This window comes from Leopardus geoffroyi, chromosome C1 (assembly GCF_018350155.1).
Source record: "Leopardus geoffroyi isolate Oge1 chromosome C1, O.geoffroyi_Oge1_pat1.0, whole genome shotgun sequence".
Classification (NCBI taxonomy): Eukaryota; Metazoa; Chordata; class Mammalia; order Carnivora; family Felidae; genus Leopardus; species Leopardus geoffroyi.
In genome coordinates, this window is record NC_059328.1 from 167,701,585 (window position 1) to 167,714,274 (window position 12,690).

The following is a 12,690-nucleotide window of genomic DNA, read 5'->3' on the forward strand; positions in this document are numbered from 1 at the left end:
TTCTCAGCTCCCAAAAGTTATAACCTTAACAAGAGTGACATATTCTTGGGAGTTCTTGTGCATCAGAACTGTTTTCTGAGTACTGAATACAATATTTGCTCTTCATGTGCCTTAGCAGATGGAATTGAAGAAAAAAAGACCAAGGTTTCGTTTCGTTTCATTTCATTTCATTTCATTTCATTTCATTTCATTTCATTTCATTTCATTTCATTTCTTTCTTTACTTCCTCCCTCACTCCCTTCCTTCCTTCCTTCCTTCCTTCCTTCCTTCCTTCCTTCCTTCCTTCCTTTTCATCCTTCCTTAACTCCCTACTTCCCTACTTCTTTTTACTTCTTTCAAGATTAGGTAAGATGAAATGCTAGCCACTAAAAATGATTAAATCCTGGAACATATTGCCAAAGGAAGCTGTGGACATTCACTCTGCTAGAATGAAAGATTCAATCACTTTAATCATTATCTTAAGCGATCGTGGTTTCAGGTACGCAGGTAGGCAAAATTTTGCATAATTTTAGAAGGCTCGTGGATTCTCTGCAGCCTATAAATAGAGCACACCCTTAAGAAGCCCCCTCTGTTTTAGCTCTAGTATTTATAATCCTTCAGTTCTCTCTCCCTCATCCTGACCATCTCTCAAGTCTTTCATAGTTTCACCTCGTCCATGAACCTCCGTGCAAATACGGAGATAATATATGTGGAGAGTATCTACTATAGAGCCTGGTAGAACAGGCATCCATCAAATGCTAGCTTTCAGTTTGCGGGTATTCCAGCCTCTGTGCTGACTCCTTTTCTAAATTAATATTACTCTACAGTTTACAATATACAGTTAATCAGTGTTTCTAAGTGTATTAGCTTTGTTTCCCTAGCAAAATAATTAGGTCTGTGAGGATGGGGAAACTGTCTTCTATTTCTTGAATCCTCCTTTCTAGGAAAGAACTATTTTGAGACTCTTCTGTCCCTGGCTAAGTTGGCTGCTTCTTTACTCTTCTTGAAGAAGTCATATTAACTAGCAACACTATTTTCCAACGAAGATTCCTAGCTTGAATTTTTTAGTAATTGGCTAAAGCAAGACCTCCTCATGTGCTATTATCCCCTGTCTCCAACCTGAGCTATGTATCATAAAATTTCTTATGGTCAGTCAGGTTTTCTCCCTCAAAACTGACCTTTATGCTGACCCGCCATATCTAAAGTTCTCTGGTCTCTAGAGCAAATGATGTCACATTTTACTCAAACTGATGCTGAGAGATGAAAGTAGCTAAAAGTTACCTCTTTTGCAGGAGGTTCTGAACTGTATTGAATCAGCCACTTGCTTGAAAGCAACAGAGTGGACAAAATTAGTTTTTGTTGCATCCAGGCTTTTTTTGTTTTGTTTTTGTCTTACATAAGTATTACTTTTTTTTGGGTTGTGAAGGTTGTGAAAATTATAGCCAATTGCCCATGGAGGCATGCAGAATATAAAACAAATTAAGGGAAACAAACATGTCCTAAAAATAAAACATGAATATAACTTTAAAGCAGTAGCTAATTATTGAGAAAAACTACAGGTGTTCAGCCTCGAAATTCTACCTGATTTCTAATTATACGTTAAATAAATTTTTAGCTGAAGAATCTCAAACCACTAAAATTGAGTAAAACATGAATCTGCTTGTTAAGGATTCCACAACCAATCTGAACTAAGGAAATCCATACCACACAGAGAAGGAAAATACACAAGCTTTCAACAATCTTCCTCAAACCCCAAGTGGCAAGACAAATTTTAGATGGCCAAAATCACCAACAAAACGACTTGAAAATCCTTTCAGGATCCTTTTGCTTTTACCTACAAGAGCTGCTAACACAGGGACTTTACTCAGGGAAAAAAAAAAAAAAAAAAAAAAGAAGTCCCATAGTAATTTTTAAAGGTGTCATTCATATTTTCCCAGCAAACCTGTATTTAGTGGAAATGTACCAAAGCTTGTAGTATTGATAGTGAATTGTAGTACTAAACAGTTTCTGTTGAGAATATATTCTGATATATGGGGGTGGTTTTTGGTACTTTCCTTGTAACATTCATATCTGCTATTCTTCACAGCATCATATTGGCTAATTATTGTAACTTTGAATATTATTGAACACATATAAATACCTAAAGTAGCATGTCATGTGAGGCATCTATGTGTCTTGAGAAAATCCAGAAAAATATTGAATTATTTGTGTTGCATGATTTCCTCATTAGTCAAGTATAGGACCTGATGAGTTTTTATAAGTCATAATGCTCACCATTTTTTCAAAAATTTCACTTTATCCTAGTCTTTCCTTGTGATGAATTTAGGATCTGTTCTAAATTATCCAAATACACATTTAAAATAAGGTAATGCTGGGGCGCCTGGGTGGCTCAGTCGGTTAAGTGTCTCAGTTCAGCTCAGGGCATGATCATACAGTCTGTGGGTTCGAGCACCACTTCAGGCTCCGTGCTGACAGCTCAGAGCCTGGAGCCTGCTTTGGATTCTGTGTTTCCCTCTTTCTCTGCCCCCCCCCCCCACTCACACTCTGTCTCTCTCTGTCTCTCAAAAATTAATAAATGTTAAAGAAAATTAAATAAAAAAATAAAGTAAAATAAAATAAGGTAGTGCTGAGAAAGACTGTGGCATTTTTGTAATATTACTTGCCTACTTTGGAGGCAAGGTTTTTTTTTTTTAATTTAATAAGTAACTACTATATGCTTCAAAAAGCTGACTACACTTTGTTAAGAGCTTTGTTAAACAGAGTTATTGAAGAAAACTTTGAGCTCGGCATGTTCCTTTTCCCTATAACCATCGCTATATTTCTGTCAAGTTGAAGCAAAAAATGTTCATCATTTTGTCAGCTCTGTCTGCAAAGCACAGAATTACCTTCCCAAGCTCCTGAGATTTATGCTTTTAATTACCTCCTATCTGCTTCGCTACCCTCCACACCTAAGAATCAATATAAATAGTCTTATTTATGGGAAAAATGTAAAATGTTTGACAAAAGCAGGCTATCATTTTCTAGATTTCCATTTGATGCTATTGATTCCTTCTATCTTCAGTGGCTTTTTCTTGACAGAATCAGTTGGTTTTTCAAACTTACAAAATTATTCATTTATCTAATAATTTGTACTGCTTAACAGTTGATAGTTGTAAACTTTACAACAAGCTTTTCGGTTCCCAACCCAGCAATGAGGTTATTATTACATTGGTATCTCTTTATTTAATCACCAGCGGCAGAATTCAGCTTAAGTGTGGCTTTCTCCAAACCTCCTCATCATAAACTCCCTTCTCAGTGAGGACCAACTTCCATGGCTTATTTCATCGCTGAATGGGAGACCACTATTAATACAGGTGAAATCCAGCCACATAGGCACCAGTACTTTTAAAACTCTAACCCTCATATTTTATCAGCATCAATTCTTTAACACAAAACCCTAACAAATTATGTATACACACACACACACACACACACACACACACACACATATATACATATATATACACACATAACAAATTATATACATATATCTCATTATACATAACAAATTATATATATCTCATTATACATAATTGAGATTAGACAATTTCTTTACAATTATAGGAATATAAACATAGTATAAATGGATAGACTAAGGAAGCTGCTAGAAGGCTTTAAGAGAAATAGAGCAGATGTGTATGGGTGGCAGGCAATGGTTGTACATGTACTTTGGAGAGGAGGGAACGCTTAGCAGTTGATCTGCAGAATCAACACAGGTAGGTATTTTTTGGATGTATGTGACCATGGAGATGTAGGGAGGGTCAAATATTGAAAAAAAAAAAAAGAATGTTCGAAGCTTTCTTTCCTTAACTTATCAGTTAGGGTAACACACTATCAAATGCGATGTCTAAGAATTCAGGAAATACAGGATAAACTTTTTTTTTTTTTAACATAATATGCTGGTTAGAGTTTAAATAATAAACTCAAAGTGTTTGTTTTTTGCCTTCTAGAGAATTTTCCAAGTAAAGTACCTCTGAATTTAAAGCAATAAATCCAGTTATAAACCTCAAAAAATCTTCATGACGACACTACAGATGTCCAAGAAGGACAGGGAAACTAGTATATTTGTTGTACTTTTGTGTCAGAGAAAGACAGGGCGCCTGGGTGGCTCAGTCGGTTGAGCGTCCGGCTTCGGCTCAGGTCACAATCTCGCGGTCCGTGAGTTCGAGCCCCGAGTCGGGCTCTGTGCTGATGGCTCAGAGCCTGGAGCCTGTTTCGGATTCTTTGTCTCCCTCTCTCTCTGCCCCTCCCCTGTTCATGCTCTGTCTCTGTCTCAAAAATAAACGTTAAAAAAAAAAAAAGAAAGAAAGAGGAAGAAGGGGAAAAGAGAAAAGGGTGAGGAGTGGGGGGAGAAGGAAGATAGAGAACAAAGGAAGGAGGAACGTAGTCATTCAGTAGAAAAGAACGTGTTTTGACAGGGAAAGAGAAACACTGATAACTCATGGTTAGAATTTCTGGAGGTAAAAGCAAGCAGTAGGCAGCCAATAGCAAAATGTGGAATCTCCTGGAGGACTGTCATATGGTGACTAATAAAAAGCTTGATCCTTCGGAAAAAGAAAGTAGCTGCCCTTGCAGCTGAGTGCCTCTTCAGCTTTGGCTGTGAGGGACATCTTCGAACACAGAGTCTAATGGGTTCCTGTCGGCCACTCGGCCCTTCCTAGGGAAGGGCTGGCAGCTGCTGCAGGGACCTGCTGCCCCATGGCAGCTGGTGGAGAGGTGGAGTCAGGCCCAGTGGCCAAAGGGGATGGAAGGTCAGCCAAGAGCACATGGAGAGGGCGCTTACGTGGGCCCAAGAGCTGTGGCTTTCTCCCTAATCTCATGACTGCTAAAATCTCTGCCGGATGACAGAGGATGCCAGGTCCTCTGGCAGAAACGGCACTAAAGCCTCTTCAATGGCAGATGGTGGATGGGGGCAGTTTGTTTATGCAAGACGGAGAATTTGTATTGTATTTTGTGAACTGCTGAAGAAATCAGGAAGTGGGCATAAGATCAAAATAAAAAAGAGAGAGAGAGGTGGCAAGAACCAGGAGGGCATACTTAACCTTATCCAAAAGAAAACTGCTAGGAAGGCAAGGATGCAAAATGCTGAGGGAAGGCCCTGAGGACATACGGATTACACACCAATTGCGCTCAGACAGGAACTGACGGGGATTGTGGAAGGACTGCACTTTCTGAAATTTCAGAGAGATTTATAGTAAAGAATAGGAGAGTCAGGTCACCCACACAAATGCTCACACAAAGGTTGGTCAACCTGACATTTTAACTTCTAAGCGAACCCGTCATTTCCTGTCCATTTGTACTTAGTCCAACGTAAATCAATGAAATGGCATGAGGTCATCTGTTTAGGCCTCGAGACATGAGGAAATAGAACACAGCAAAAAGAACTAAAATGAGAGAGCGAGGTACTGGATAACCAAAGTGCAAAAACCAAACAAAGAACGACACAACAGAATTAAAAATCTAGAGAAACTACAAAGTAAGGCAAAATAAAGAAAATGAGAACAATAAGTGATTCGAAGGTTATTGTGCAATTCAAAGGTAATACTGTAAATCTGAAACATCAAACGGGGTAGCACCAAATGAGTAATGAAAGCCTGTGGGGTCAGCAATTAGGGACACTACATCTCATGCTTAATCAATTGTAGTATTAATGCTGAGTATCAAAATTTCAGGGTCAATTCCTAAATTAGAGTATATAAAACTTGATTAAAAAGATCATTATGCTCTCCTTTCAATTTGCCTATGAAGCATAAAGGACCTACTAGTATATTAAGGGTGTTTATGATTAACCGTGTTCTGAGATGATAATAATAATAAAAGGAGATCATCTCTATTTTTAAATCAAGTTGCCCTGATTTTGTGTCAGATCTGTTTGAGGATCAGTTTCCTTTATCCTTCTGCTACTATTATCCAAAGAAATGAAATTAATATGTAAATCAGAAAATCTTCGGGATCTGCCAGCTGTCAACCTAGCCAAAAATGAGAAAACATTTAGCCTCAAAATTATTTTAAAAGTCTATGTTAGCTCTAGTTTCTGATCTTTTCATGTGAAAACCAAATGCCCAATAATTTTGAAAGTTTTTTTTTTTTTTTTTTAACCAACTACAGGATGGTATAGACCTATTTCCCTGGCAAGGGTTAACTCTAGTAATATATTTCCCAGCTAAAGGGTAAAGATTCAGATTTAGGCTTATCAGTTTACGACCACACTGTAGTTGCAGTACACTCATTCTTTGGAGAAGAAAGGGGCATTCAGTCTTAGGACAACTCACTCAGTGCTCAGCTTCAACCATGTTAGAAAAAAAAGGTGGCCAAGAAGAAACTAAGGATTTGGGTGCTGCACAAATCTGTGCAAATGTCTGGGACTCAGTTGGGAAAGACATATTATTCCTGGACTGCAGGGCCTGCCCCTGGCAAAGTTAATGGTGTTAATTTGCAAAGGTTCATTTGGGAAATGTTTGTGATTAATGCTTGCTCATTTGCATAACAGTATATCGTGTAAATAAAGCTGTAGCCTTTTGCTTTCCAACAGTGGAGTTCTACTGAGATGATAAAAGCCGGACAAAGGGGGCTACGGGACACTTAAACTAGGTCACATTGAATTTTAATGCATGAAGCCTGCCGTGGTACATTTTACATGGGTAATGGAGAACTGCGGAATGCAGTCTGTTTACTGTGCAAATCTGCCTTCCAAATTTTTCAATAAACATATTTTCTACACTGAAGAGTGAAGCCAATTCAGTCTCAGGCTGATTTAGAAATGTTATTAAAGAAAATAAGGATGAGCATCTCCTTAATTCCTACATTAAAATGTAAATAGGGTAATTATAAAATAATAAACTCTCCCCCACATAAAAAATGCTCAGTTTCAGAGCTCAGTTATGCAGATTATAGCACCATTACTAAACACGGAGAACATGTATATGTCACACTTGTGAATTTGCCATCTAGACTTTGTGACTTTACTGCCCAGAGTCTAGCATGACTCACAAATTAATTTCTTTCCCCACTGTCAGCAGAACTTTTGGGTGGCGACAGGGAAGCTGGTGGTCACATGCTCACCTGTATACATTTGTCCATGTCTCTATTAGTAAGTATCAAGAAAATTACTGACATCAAATGAAACTCAAGTCAAACTTGAACCTACTCCCAGAGTAATCCTGGGGCACGGAAAGGAGATTGGCATCCCTCCTTGTGACCCAACCCATGACACAAATGAAAAATAAAACTTGTAGTCATTCCTTTGGGGTCTTAGCTGTTCCACCTGTAAGGTGGAGGTGTTTATACCCTGTCCTTCCAACAGAAACGCCATGGAAATGATTTTTAATCATAGAGCTGGAATGGTCCTCTCAAAAGATCATGTAGTCTATTTTAGGTTATATAACAAGAGAAAACTGAGACCCATAGTGGTGAAGTGATTTATCAAGTTCAGAATTAGGATTTAAATCACATTCAAAAACTTAATCCAGAGTTCTATACTGCATAGCCTCTCTGAGGATGGACTCATAAAAACATACAGCAGAAGACCTGCAACATGTTCTAAGAGGATCTAAGAAAGTTCATCTTTAGATGCTTTCATTCATATTGTTTGCTAGTAAAAGTTGCTGCTGGTCTCTAGAGCCGAGTATGATGGTAGGCATAAAATAGGAGCCCAATGCATGCTAAGTAAATGAGTAAGATTGTTATGTGAGGCAACATAATATACTAGGAAGACCTATGGCTTTCAAGGCAAGAGACCTGAATTTACGTCCTAGCTATCATTTATTGACTATGAAAATCTACGTGATTCCAAAAGATCAGAAACAACCTGTGTTCACCCATAGGGACTATTTAAATAAACTATGGAACATCCACACGTAGACTACTCTTAGTTTTCTCTTGCTATTACAGCAAATTACCACAAACTTAGTGGTTTAAAACAACACATTTATTATCTTACAGTTCTGGAGGTCAGAAGTTTGGGTATCATTGGGCTAAAACTAAGATGTTGGCAAGACTGTTCTTTTTTTGGCGGCTCTGGGGTAAAATAAATTTTCTTATTAATTTTCCAACTTCTAGAGGCTTCCCACATTCCTTGGCTTGTGGCCCCTTCTCTCACCTTCAAAGCCAACAATGGCCAGTCAAGTTGATCTCACATCACATCATTCTAACTTTCTCTTTTGTCTCCCACTTCTACTTTATAAGGATCTTTGGCCATAAAATAATCCGGAATAATCTATTTTAAGGTCAGCTGATTAGCAGCCTTAATTCCATTTATTACCTTAATTCCCCTTTGCCGTACAAGGTAACATAGTAAAAGGTTTCAGAGATTAGGATGTGGACACGTTTGCCTACCACATCTGTAAAAAAAAAAAACAGGGAGCCTCTCTATGTTCTGATAAGGACAACACTCTAGGATATATTGTTATGTATAAAATTCAAGGCAAAGAAAAGTATAAATAGTACACTAACTTTTATGTAGAAAAGGAAGAAAATAAGAATATTTATACCTGGTTATATTTGTATAAACAAACTCGGGAAAGATATGTAAGAAATATTCAAGCGGTTACAGATAGACAGGGAATGGCCTGGAGGGTGGGAGGATGGGGAATGAGATGGAACAAGATTTTTCAATGTTTGTTTTGAAATTAATTTGCTTTTTGAACCATGGAAATATGTTATTTTTTAATTCAAGGGATTCAAAATTGCCCCAAAGTCCCTGTTATCCACTTGATAGTCAAAACCTTTTTTTTAATAGAAATTTTAATGTTTTTATTTATTTTTGAGAGAGAAAGAGAGAGACAGAGTGAGCATGGGAGGGGCAAAGAGAGAGAGAGAGGGAGACACAGAATCCGAAGCAGGCTCTAGGCTCTGAACTGTCAGCGCAGAGCCCACACGGGGCTAGAACCCACAAGCTGTGACACTATGACCTGAGCTGAAGTCAGACACTCAACTGACTGAGCCACCCAGGTGTCCCAAAACATTTTTTTTTTTTGAAGAGCCGATCTATCATCAACCTTGTTACTCTTCTCTTCTTAAGTTAACTCTTCTAACAGGCAGATCCTCCATTGTCAGTGGCTTTGCATCAAACAATTCTCTAACATGACATTCATAGATTTCATGAAAGTCTGCCTTTTTTGCAAAATTTTTGCAATTTCACTTTGCAACCTGTTTGTATTATGAGACGTTTTTGACATCCAGCCTTGTTGCAGTGGGAATGCTAGACGTAAGTATGGATCATGTCTTCAGATGGACATAACATTTTGTAAGTGGTCAGTTAAGTAGTAAACACTTCCATTTTAAACGTCTATTTATTATTTTTGAGGGAGAAAGAAAGCAAGTGGGAGAGAGGCAGAGGGAGAGAGAGAGAGATAATCACGAGCAGGCTGGGTGCTGTCAATGCAGAGCCTGACACAGGACTTGATCCCACGACCGTGAGATCATGACCTGAGCCAAAATCAAGAGTTGGACACTCAACTGACTCAGTCACCCAGGCACCCCAACACTGCCATTTTATATTCATAAAGTTACAGAGACTTTAATTTCCCTAGGTGACCACAGAAATGTGGATAATAACTATGCAAAACTGTTATATATACTTGGATCTATTTTAACATTTGTTATTCTGTCTTTTCTTGCAAAAGTCATTTAACTATTATACTTTAAATCTAGTAGTAATATTGTAGTTCAATATATTTCATAGTTATATCTCTATCATTAATTAGTCTTCTATTTACAAAATATTTCATGATTCCTATCACTTTGATCTTTTTTATTTCTAGCCAGGTTTACTAAGGTAAACTTTCTATGAAATAACATTCCTTTTCAGGTATTTAGTTTTATGAGTTTTGAAAAAAAACTTGTTGTGTAACCACCACAGTAATGAAGATATAGAATATTTTCACACTTGAAAAACCTCCCTCATATCCCTCGTACCCTTTGTAGTCAATTCCCTAACCTCATCCTCAGTCCCTGTTGACTACTGATCTCTGTCCCCATAGTTTTGTATTTGGCAGAAAGTTACATAAGTGCAATCATATAGTATACAGTCTTTGAGTCTAATTTCTTTCATTAACATACTGCCTTTGAGATTCTCCCATGCTGTAGGATGTTATCAGTACATCATTCTTTTTATCACTAAGCAGTATTCCATGGTATGGCTATACTTTTGTTTATTTACCCAGTGATCACTTGATAGACATTTGGGTCAATTCCAGTTTGGGGCAATTATGCATAAAGCTACTAGGTGACACATATGTATGAACATAAGTTTTCATTTCTCTTGGATAAATATCTAAAAGTCAGATTGCTGGGTTGTATGGAAAATGTATCTATAACTTCATAAACATTTCTTATAAATAACTATTAAACTATTTCATAGTGCGAAGTCCCTACACCATTTTGTATTTCTATCAACAATGAATGAGAGTTCCAGTTGCTCCTCATCCTTGCCACTTGGTATTATCAATTTGTTTAATTTTCGTTATTTTAATAGGTGGAGTGGTATCTGATTGTGGTTTGTACTTCTTTAATGGCCAATCGTGTTGAGCACTGTTTTGCATATTTATTTGTCATTCCTTTTTCTTCTTTGGTAAAGTGCTTGTTTAAATCTTTTGGCCATTTATTATTAATTGAGTTGTAAGTTATTTAAATATTTTGTATACAAGACATGTTTTAAATTACTGTCTTCCAGGGGCGCCTGGGTGGTGCAGTCGGTTAAGCGTCTGACTTCAGCCAGGTCACAATCTCGCGGTCCGTGAGTTCGAGCCCCGCGTCAGGCTCTGGGCTGATGGCTCAGAGCCTGGAGCCTGTTTCCGATTCTGTGTCTCCCTCTCTCTCTGCCCCTCCCCCGTTCATGCTCTGTCTCTCTCTGTCCCCAAAAAATAAATAAACGTTGAAAAAAAAATAAATTACTGTCTTCCAGTCTGTAGCTCTTCTTTTCATTTTCTTAAAGTAAAAGAGTGTCATTGAAGAGTAGAAGTTTTTAATTTTGATGATGCCTAATATACCAATATTTTTATAGTTCATACTTTTTGTTTCCTAAGAAATCTTTGCCTAATTCAAGGTCACATAGATTTTCTCCTGTGTTTTCTTCTAGAAGTTTTATACTTTTAAGTTTATACTTATCCATTTGAGTTAATTTTTGAATTTTGTATGAGACAGCTGTCAAGGTTCTTTTTTACAATTTACATGTGGATATCCAATTGCACTATCTATTGCAAAGATTAGACTTTCTCCACTGAATTGTCACTGCAACTTTGTTGAATATCAACTGATCATATAGCCATGGGTCTATTTCTGGACTCTGTTTTGTTCCATTGATCAATGTGTCTACTATTCTTTCACCAATATTACAGTCTTGATTACTGTAGGTTTTAAGGTGGCTATTGAAATCAAGAAGTGGAAGTCCTCAAAATTTGTTGTTCTTTTTTTTTTTTAAGCTTTAGCTCTTATAGGGCTTTTCTTTTCTATGTAAATTAAGAAATAGCTTGGCATTTTCTACAAAAATGCTTTCTGGGATTTTAATTGGGATTATGCAGGGTCTATAGATGAATCTGGGGACAGATGATAATATTAAGACTTCAAATGAGTTGATACTATATAATTCTCAATTTTTTAGGAACACTTTAATTCTTGAATAGGCAGTTGAGGAGGATTTTATCAAGTGCCATAAAAATTTATTTGACCTTTAATGGAAATCACATTAAATATACCTTTACAAATCATATTAAGCATGACAAAAGCACTCTTTTCCAATGACTATAAGTTTTATTATGTTTCCTATATAGAATTATCAAAATATCATTTAATGGTATATGTAAATAAGAGTATTTATTATTTTAGTATTTGCAAGAAACATGAATCCTATAACATGTTCTTTGAAAAATGGCTTCTGGGATGGAGTAACTCAGGAAATAACACATATAATATACAGCTGTAGATTCAGATTTGTCTTGGTCATTGGCTTTACTTGGTAATTGGGTATTATAGACATTCTAATATTTATTTTAATTTCATGTTATCTTATTTTTACATTTTAAAATCTATTTTAATAAATGATTTATATCCTTTTCTTTTTCTTTTTTTTTTTTTTTTCTTTTTTTAGCAGGATGGTTATGCTGGCCAGATAAAATAATTTACGAAGATTTCCCTACACTTCCATGTTGTGGGAAAATATAAATTGTATAATAAATTCTTCTCTCAGGTATTTAATATGATTTGGCAATACACATAAAATGTGACACTTGTTATAAAGAGAAATAACAATGGTTTTCTTCAGCATTCATTGTATTTTAAACCTTAAAAAATATTTTCTGCTATTTAAGTATTTTTGCAAAGTAAACATAATTTGAGTGAGATTAGAGAAATTCTTGATTTTTGATATTAACCACTCTGTTGCTCAGGTTTCTATGTTGAATCTGAATCGGAAAATGTGGCACACTAAAGAAAGTGGGCCGCCAGTGGGAGTGGCTGCTCGAGGGCATGTAAATATGAAGAGATATACATATCCAGAACAATCAGACTTTCAGCTTGGCAGACTACAGAGAGCAATGAAAAGGTGATACTCACATCTGAGTTAAAGCGAAGCTGACAGACATTACAAGAAATAACTTGTTTCTTCTTTGGGGGAATGGACACTCCAAAAGTATGGTTAATGACTGCTTTTTGCACAGGATCCATCTGAAGAGCAAA

The 12,690-nt window shown here is 36.8% G+C and overlaps 1 protein-coding gene across 9 annotated transcripts in view; it reads right to left on the reverse strand.

Annotated features, from left to right (window-relative positions):
• The window catches only part of ZNF385B (zinc finger protein 385B), a 407,917-nt gene that overhangs the window by 49,570 nt on the left and 345,657 nt on the right, over window positions 1–12,690 (reverse strand). For 8 of the 9 annotated variants that reach the window (XM_045480383.1, XM_045480382.1, XM_045480390.1 and 5 more), the window contains one exon: window positions 12,568–12,678. The exons of the other annotated variant lie outside the window; for it this stretch is intronic. In XM_045480383.1, coding sequence (XP_045336339.1) covers window positions 12,568–12,678 — 111 coding nt within the window. The remainder of the gene's footprint in view (window positions 1–12,567; window positions 12,679–12,690) is intronic. 9 annotated transcript variants of the gene reach the window in all.